Source organism: Protobothrops mucrosquamatus, unplaced genomic scaffold (genome assembly GCF_001527695.2).
Source record: "Protobothrops mucrosquamatus isolate PMUCROS unplaced genomic scaffold, P.Mucros_1.0 scaffold10485, whole genome shotgun sequence".
Lineage (NCBI taxonomy): Eukaryota > Metazoa > Chordata > Lepidosauria > Squamata > Viperidae > Protobothrops > Protobothrops mucrosquamatus.
In genome coordinates, this window is record NW_015396271.1 from 1 (window position 1) to 8,486 (window position 8,486).

Consider the following 8,486-nt stretch of genomic DNA (forward strand, 5'->3'; position numbering starts at 1 on the left):
ATTTCTTGAATTTGGTTATCCAGGCCTCCAATATCTGCATATGTCTCTTGTGGAGCTTTTTCCACTTTCATCACTGTAACTAAAGGATCCGTGTCATCCATCAAGACACCAATCACAGCATGGACCTGTTAAAAGCAATGGGCAGAAGCATCCAATAGTAGGAAAGCATTTAAGCCAGGGGTGTTAAACTGCTGGCCCGTGGGCTGGTTTCATCATACCGAAGCCATGCCCACCCCATTGCCAGCAATGCAAAAAGAGTTGCGATACGTCGCGACAGGTCATATGACGTGGCGAGTTTGACACCCGTAATTTAAGCCATTGCCCTATTACAGGACTAGCATAAAGTAGAAACAGCATTATTGCAGACTGATAGGACATTTCATATGGTCAAATTCAGTTCCTAAAATCTATTTCTCAGAGACTGGCACTCTGTAGCTTCTGGTTAAGTAAGTGTAGTTAAGTTGATGACAATTTCTTTTTCAAACCACAGAGGAAAGAGAAGGCCTCCTGGCAAATCTGAAAATTATGGGGACACACCTCAACCCTTTTGGGGAGGGATGAGCAAGTACTGTGGACAAGCCAGGTCGCATCTTACATTCTCTATGTAATGACTTATGTCGCACAAATACAAATAATTTTACAGATCAGCAGTCAGACTTGGTCTCTACTGTCACTTTGGTGTGACTCAATATGTGTCTTAGTCTGGAGACAAGAGTAGTAGGTAAATTATAATCCTGTCATCATTTGTATTTATATTTTTTGTCCAAGAATGCTACAACCTTGGTTGGTTCTAATAAACAATAATTCAGAATTACAACTTAACTTGCTTCTTTTCATTTTCGGTGGGAAGCATTATCATCTCTCCTACTGCGGCTGTTTAAATTTTCCTGAGTCTGTAGCTTTCTAAAGAAAATCATAACCAAAAGAAACAAAAAAATCCCTTGCAAGCTGTAAACCTAGCATACAGCTTGGAGGGAAGGCAAGAAACCAATAGGTTGGAGGATTGGTTCCACTAAGCAAATTTCCATTAATGTTTTTCTTTTTAATCTGAATACTGTAAGAATGTTATAATTTATGAATATATGCCTGAGTGGGTTCTTTTTCTCTTTTATCTTTGTAGGAGGGAATTTCCTGTTGTTACTGATCATGCACAATTTGTTCTGAGACAACATTGTCTTGATCAAGATAAAAGTCTACATCTTAATGACTTTTAGTTTAATCTAGATAATGAATATTAAGATATTCATAACATTTATCTACTTTCAGTGCTTTCAATCATAGACAAAAAAAGCAAGAATTACCTTATGATTAAGTAGAACTGAACATCCTGGCTCTAGCAAATCCTTGTCTACAAAAGAAAGAATACTGACATAGTGTTCTGATCCTACTGATGTGGACACAATAGCATGATTATCATCAATTATTTCTTCCAAGGTCCCTACAGACATAGGAGTCCCTCTCAGATCATCCACCTTTGACCTCTCTTCCTGCAAACAAGCACACAAAAAGAGGTTATGATTATGTATTACAAATCACCACGCATCCCAACAATTTCTATATCTATTACACAATCAAGAAATGACAATTTTATGGCTTCCTCAACAATCCCAAAACAGAAGAACTGGCTAAGTATTTTCAGTATTAAGTATCTCACCATTAATGTCTAAGTATTCAGCATGTAATATGTTAACACTAAGACCTTACACAAATGCCACTTTAATTACTTTCTCAGAAATAAGTTAAAATATTCAATTGGTATTATCTACCTCTACTGTCAAACTGGGTCTGGTTAATTTCTGCCTTTTTCAAAATGGAAAAATGAATACTGAGATTCCCACAAGGATTATATATGAGATTGGGACCGAGATTTAAATGATCTGAATTAGATCAGCAAGATTATTTAGTCAAATTACTCGATGACACCAAACTATTTAAGAGAGTTAATCTAAAAGATTTTTCCATGAGGAAAGAACATTTGAATGGCATTTAAATGGACATATATTAGTACATAATTAACAGACATTTAGCTATAAGTATGTACTAAGTGAAATAAACTCTGCATTATTTAATGGGGTGTGAGTAGATGGGAAAGGAAAAAGACTTTAGGATTATGATGTTCGACAGAATGAAAGTGTTGATTATAAATATCTTGTTGGAGAATGATAGAATTCACAGATTCTGCTTAGATTCTTTTAGGATTTTATTGCAAACATGTCACATTACTCAAATAAAATAATATTATTATTATTATTATTATTATTATTATTATTATTAATAATAATAATAATAATAATAATAATAATAATAATAATAATAATAATAATAATAATAATAATAATAATAATTATTATTATTATTATTATTATTATTGGAGGTCAACTAGTCCAATCCCCTGGCAGGAAACCCTATATCATTTTAGACAAATGGCTGTCCAGTCTTTTCTTAAAAACTTCCAGTGTTGGAGCATTCACCGCTTCTGGAGGCAGGTTGTTCCATCGATTAATTGTTGTAACTGTCAGGAAATTTCCCCTTAGTTCTAGGTTGCTTCTCTCCTTGATTAGTTTCCATCCGTTGCTTCTTGTCCTGCCTTCAGGCGCTTTGGAAAATAGCTTGACTCCCTCTTCTTTGTGGCAGCCCCTGAGATATTGGAACACTGCTATCATGTCCCCTCGTCCTTCTCTTCGTTAAACTAGACATACCCAATTCCAGCAACCGTTCCTTATATGTTTTAGCCTCCAATCCCCTGATCATCTTTGTTGCTCTTCTCTGTACTCTTCCTAGAGTCTCAACATCTTTTTTACATTTTGGTGACCAAAACTGGATGCAGTATTCCAAGTGTGGCCTTACCAAGGCATTGTAAAGTGGTATTAACGTTTCACATAATCTTGATTCTATCCCTGTTAATTCAGCCTAGCACTGTGTTGGCTTTTTTGGCAGCTGCAGCACACTGATGGCTCATATTTAAGTGATTGTCCATTAGGACTCCGAGATCCCTCTCAGTTACTACTATTGAGTAAGGTACCACCTATACTATACCTGTGCATTTGATTTTTCTTGCCTAAATGTAGAACCTTACCTTTTTCACCAATGAATTTCATCTTGTTAGATAGCGCCCAATGTTCAGAAGAATCTGTCAAGATTCTTCTGTATCTTAAGCCTATCTTAAGCCTTCTTCTTAACTAATAAGTTTGTGATCTCTTTGATATGCTCTCAATAACTATCCTAAAATATATATGTGCCAAAGCAAACTATTCCATTAACTGAAATGGAATCCCATACTATTTGAGCCTGTTTTAACTAAACTGTTTATGCCATGTTATCTTCACCTACAGCAGTTTAGCAACACAAAGTCTCTTACTCTGGAAAATCCTAAAATTTGTACATGTGTAACTCCTGTTATTGAGGTAAACTAAAAAATAAGCATTCAATTTTAAAAACATAGAAGCAAACTTTATTCATTTTATAATAAAGCAAAACTGAGTTCAAAAACATTGCAAAATCCTGGGTTTATTGGTGATTTTGAATACCACCAAGGCTGTATCTTTGTTTCCGAACGTTATTTTTAAAAAACAAGTATATTTTGTTTTACTAAAAAAGTTTCTATCACATTAGCTATATAAAAAGTTTAACAAATACATCAAAGTGTACAGATAGTTCTCAATTTACAACCATTCAGTGACTCTTCAAAGTTACAAAAGCACTGAAAAAAGTGACAGTCCTGTGTCACCATTTGCAATCTTCCCAGCTGGCTTCTGACAAACAAAGTCAATGAGAATAGCTGGGTTCATTTAATAACTGTTTGACTCACTTAACAACTGCAGTGATTTGATTAACAACTGTGGCAAAAAGGTTATTAAATCTTTTGTAAAATCAGGCACAACTCACTTAAAAACTACCTTACTTAGCAATGAAATTCTTATCCCAATTGTGGTTGTTAAGTTACGTTCTACCTTTATTTAAAATTCACATCAATTAGTATGAAAGAGTACTATAGCATTTTAGAGACTTAACATTTGTCCTTTTTCTTATAGTTTGTTTTGCTGGGTGAATGAAGTGAAGTTAGAAGGTACAAAATGAGGATAAGTAAGTTGATAACAAAAAACACACAACCTAAGATGAATTTAAGCAGTTTTTTTCCCTATTCAAAGCATACATACCTCTTGCTTTTCTTCCAAAGGTTTCATCTGTTCCTGGTTTCTAATGAACTCTTCCTCCATCAGAAGATAATCCTTAATTCTTTCCAGCTTCAATAATTTGAGTCTGCATTGAGTATGAGGAGTGACTACAATTAAATAAAAGACTTTCTAAATGTAGGGTCTGGAATAATATATTCAACTTGTTTAGGGGATTTGAAGAAAGGGACAGTGAACTAAAATAATTTTTAAATTCCTGTCTTTTGTCTGGGATGCTTCTTGTTCCTATTATTTTGGGCACTGCTTTTTGATGGACGAATTGCCTTTTTGCATGGAACCGATGTAGCAATATGTGAGCCTAAACAAATTCCAAGGACAGAATTTAAAGAAATTCTTGAGAGGGCTGCATCTTATTCCAAGGAAAGAGAAATTATGTTTTTATGTTTGTAAAATAATCAACTCCTGAAATCAATTTAAAAAATCTGGCTTCTTCCAACTCTATGTTTTAATGTTCTGGATCCTGCGATACAGTACCCTAAAGATGAAAATATCTAAGTTTTTGTTCTATTTCAAAACAAACCACTGAGTAACCTAATTCGGTTCCAGTTACTCTTTAGCCCTTCAATGTTTCAAGCTCAGAGCTTTGAAAACTAAATTGCTCAAGTATGAAGTGGGAGCTTTTTGCATGCTGAAAAAACTATCCTATATCTTAGCTATAGCTACTCAAGTAAGTGACACAAACCATGCTTACCCAGTGGAAGTTTGCTGGCAGCATCTGGTCCCTTTGTTTTCTTCTTCTTTTTCCCCACTCGGGTTGGAACTGGGGGTTCATATTTCTTCTTTTTGTCCTTTTTATTTTAAAAATCAGGTTTAAAAAGCAATTTATAGAAAATAATATGCATCTACGATTTCAATTCAACTTTCAGAAGATTTTGTCAAATATTTCAAAAGTTCTAAATTATCCAATATTTCATAAATCATCTAATCCAAACCATAAAGTTATTATATTGCTTTCTAAATAAATTGGGATGTAACTTTATAATTCCCCATGGCGTAGAGCCTGGTTACTTGAGGGACTGCCCATCTCCCATAATGTCTGCTCAGCCAATTCAACCTTGGCGTGTTCCAGATTGAAATGTCATCTATTGGGACCACATATTCTTTGTAGCAGTGCCTGACCTCTGGAATTAGGATAGCCTCCAATCTGTTGTTGTTTAGAAGAGGTGTGAAGACCTATCTCTTTACCCAGTCCTTTGGCAAGGGAGAGTGAGACCATTTGTTTCATTCCATGTGGTCTGTCCCACTTTCCATTTTTATTTAATAATTTTGTAGTTGCGAGTTGGCCAGAGTTACTGGGAGTCTGGCAGCATGCAGGCTTAATAAATTATAATTATTACCAGTGTGCCTACGGGATAGATTTGAACATTGAACTATGAATTATCTTAGCTATGGTTATTAGAAACAAGGCAGTTGCAAATTTGAGCAGAATCATTGTTTCCATTAAATCATAGGGTCCAGATTAAATAAAAAACTATAATGAATAAAAATGAAAGAGAAAGACACATAAATCATGGCATATTTAAACTGGCTACTTATCCGTATACACTACAGTAAAAGCAACTACATGATTCTGAAAACTAGATCACTACAATGAAAATTCAACATACGTTCATAATATATATAAACACAATATTTGATTTTCTCAGTTTTTATTTAACAAGGGCAACTGAGGGAATATATATATATATATTGATTATCTTAATATATCTTAATTAGCATGGAAGATGTTTTCTACAAATATTCACTTAACACAGTTATTTTTCCTTACTTTGTCATCTTTCTTGCCTCCTCCAGGTCCATGTCCACCACTCTGACTCTGACCCTACATTCAAAGAGACAAAAGATCAATGAAACTCAGAAAAGGAAAAGAGGCTAATTAACCATCAACTATGTACAAACTCAAATTATTTGTTTCTTCTGAAACAACTGTCAAAAGAATGTAGACAGAAGTAATTCCCCTTTCATTCTTCTGACACTCTAAAAAACTTTTCCAGAAAACTCTCCAGAACAGGGAAATGCTACACAACAAAGATAAGGAAATGTTTTTGATATGCAAGAAGAAACCCATACAGGCAACACTAATTTCCCCCTGGGTCTAATTCATTTTGATGAAATGAATTTCTAAGCATAAATAAGACATTACTTTTTGAGAGTCTTTTTTGGTGACTACCACTTCAGGAACAATTCAGAAAAACAATCATGTTCTGAGTTGTATATAAAATGTTAAGCAAATGGTAAGTAAAACAGGGAGAGGGGGTTCTACTTTAAGCATACTAAATTATCTGCAGCAACCAATTTTAATTTTTGGAGAAATCACAAGGCAGTATGGGAATTTACTTAAACAAGTATTTCTACAAGTACTGTATTTATTTTGGTTGAAAAATCTCAGACAAGAATACCTGTGCTGTTAAGGTCACTAAATAACATCGAGCATAATTAATGGAATACCCTTAGGAGTCATTTAACTGCTATATATAGCTTGAAGCCGGCCCAAGGAGCAATAAGCAAGAATTTTCTGTTTTGATGTTGTTAGCCAATCTCGTGCAACTCTGGAAAAAGAAACTATAAACATTCCCAGCTCACATAAGTATGCCTGTAAATCAGTGTTTCTCAACCTTGGCAACTTTACGATATGTGAACTTCAACTCCCAGAATTCTCCAGCTAGTGTTGCTAGCTGGAGAATTTTGGGAGTTGAAGTCCACACATCATAAAGTTGCCAAGGTTGAGAAACACTGCTGTAAATATAATACATATTGTGCATTTCTACATGTGCATATGTGAAAAAGTATATTTACACGGAGGGCTATATATGACACCTGTACATTAGACAACCCCACAGCAATTAATTAAAGCAGTGTTTCTCAACCTTGACCATTTTAAGGCATGTGGACTTCAACTCCCAGAATTCCACAGCCAGCAAAGCTGGCTGTGGAATTCTGGGAGTTGAAGTCCACATGCCTTAAAATGGTCAAGGTTGAGAAACACTGAGTTAAAAGAAAGGTAGTAGTTAAAATCGTGATAGAAAGAGCTTCTGATTTTCTTACCGTCTTCGGTAAGAAAATCAAGCGCTCTTCCCGTCACCACCATTTCACATCCAAGGCTATTTTGGCCTATCCGCCACCACCACCCCCCCCCGGTCCCATTTCTCAGCTATGGAAACGATGCAATCATGACATCGCATAATAGCGCCGAAAGGACCCACGTCGGGAGAAAAGACTACTCTGGCTTAATGGAATCGGTCTCACCCAGCGGACACTGGCAAGGGCTCCAAACGGGCCTCAAGAAGTCCACCCGCGCCCCCCCCCCAAGCCCCCCTTTTGCTCACCATCCTGCCTTCCTCGCAGTCCAACCCCGGAAATCGAACGGCTTCCTAGAGGGGCGGGAGCGGAAGTAAGCGTGATACAGGGCGCGAGGAGGGTCATTTCTCTGCTCGGGAGAGGAAAAAAAGGGGGCGGAGTTAGGCGATCGTCGTCTCCCGGAGGGCGGAGGCGACAAAGAGGGAATTGAGCAGCGTATCGTCCGCATCGCGTTGCTTCCTTGCGGCAGAATGAGTCCTTTTTTCGACATCTACGAGACGAGGAGATGAATTATAAAATAAGCTTTCGTGTATTTCAGATGCAACGTCTGTGGTCCGTGACAGCTTACGCTCTCATTCGTTTGTCTTGCTTTTAACCGCGCAGAAACCTAACTGCAATAATATTTTAAGGACAGTTTCTTGAGAGGCAAATATGTCCATTGGCGCTTTTTGTAGCTGCCTGCTACAAAAGGAAGGTTAAGAACCAGGACAACCAATGGCATAAATGGAAGTAGGAGAAGCTGTTTTCTCTTTCCTAAAGTACTAGAACCAGAGATCACCCAATGAAATTGAGTCCTGGAAGAATCAGGGCAAGACAAAAGGATTTACACAACGTGCAATTGTATTTTACAATTCACTGCCGTGGTTACCCTTTGAGAACTGTATCTTATTTTAATGTTTGCTGATTAGTGTACATTAAAAGTGACTTCTATTCTATATTGTGGGAAGTTAACCCAGAGAAGGAAATATTAAAAAGGCAGGAAAAATATTGTTCACCAAAAGGATTTTTAAAAGCATTTTTTTGAAAAGCAGAAACCAAACCTGGCCTCATCTCTTTGCCCAGGGCAGTAGTTAGTCTTATACATATGCAGATGTGGAACCATCAGGAAGTTTGGAGCCAGGGATCTCAAGACAAAAGAAGCTCTTAAGAGTCATTAGCCCCATCACCTGGGAAGCAGGAGAGTCATTAGCCCCAACACCTGGGAAGCAGGATATG

The 8,486-nt window shown here is 36.6% G+C and overlaps 1 protein-coding gene and 1 long non-coding RNA gene across 2 annotated transcripts; both read right to left on the minus strand.

Moving 5' to 3' along the window:
• Positions 1-5: 5 nt before the first annotated feature.
• LOC107301175 (26S proteasome regulatory subunit 4-like) lies at positions 6-4,978 on the minus strand (the record flags this gene model as incomplete). The annotated part of the gene is made up of 4 exons (XM_015830435.1): positions 4,885-4,978; positions 4,158-4,282; positions 1,302-1,487; positions 6-125 (listed from the first exon to the last, which is right to left on the minus strand). Coding segments are annotated over exons 2-4 (366 nt in total), but the record flags the coding sequence as incomplete, so codon positions are not given.
• A 982-nt stretch (positions 4,979-5,960) lies between these two features.
• LOC107301176 lies at positions 5,961-7,562 on the minus strand. The gene is made up of 2 exons (XR_001549268.1): positions 7,520-7,562; positions 5,961-6,015 (listed from the first exon to the last, which is right to left on the minus strand). It is a non-coding gene; the product is annotated as an uncharacterized LOC107301176 (long non-coding RNA).
• Between the last annotated feature and the right edge of the window lie 924 nt (positions 7,563-8,486).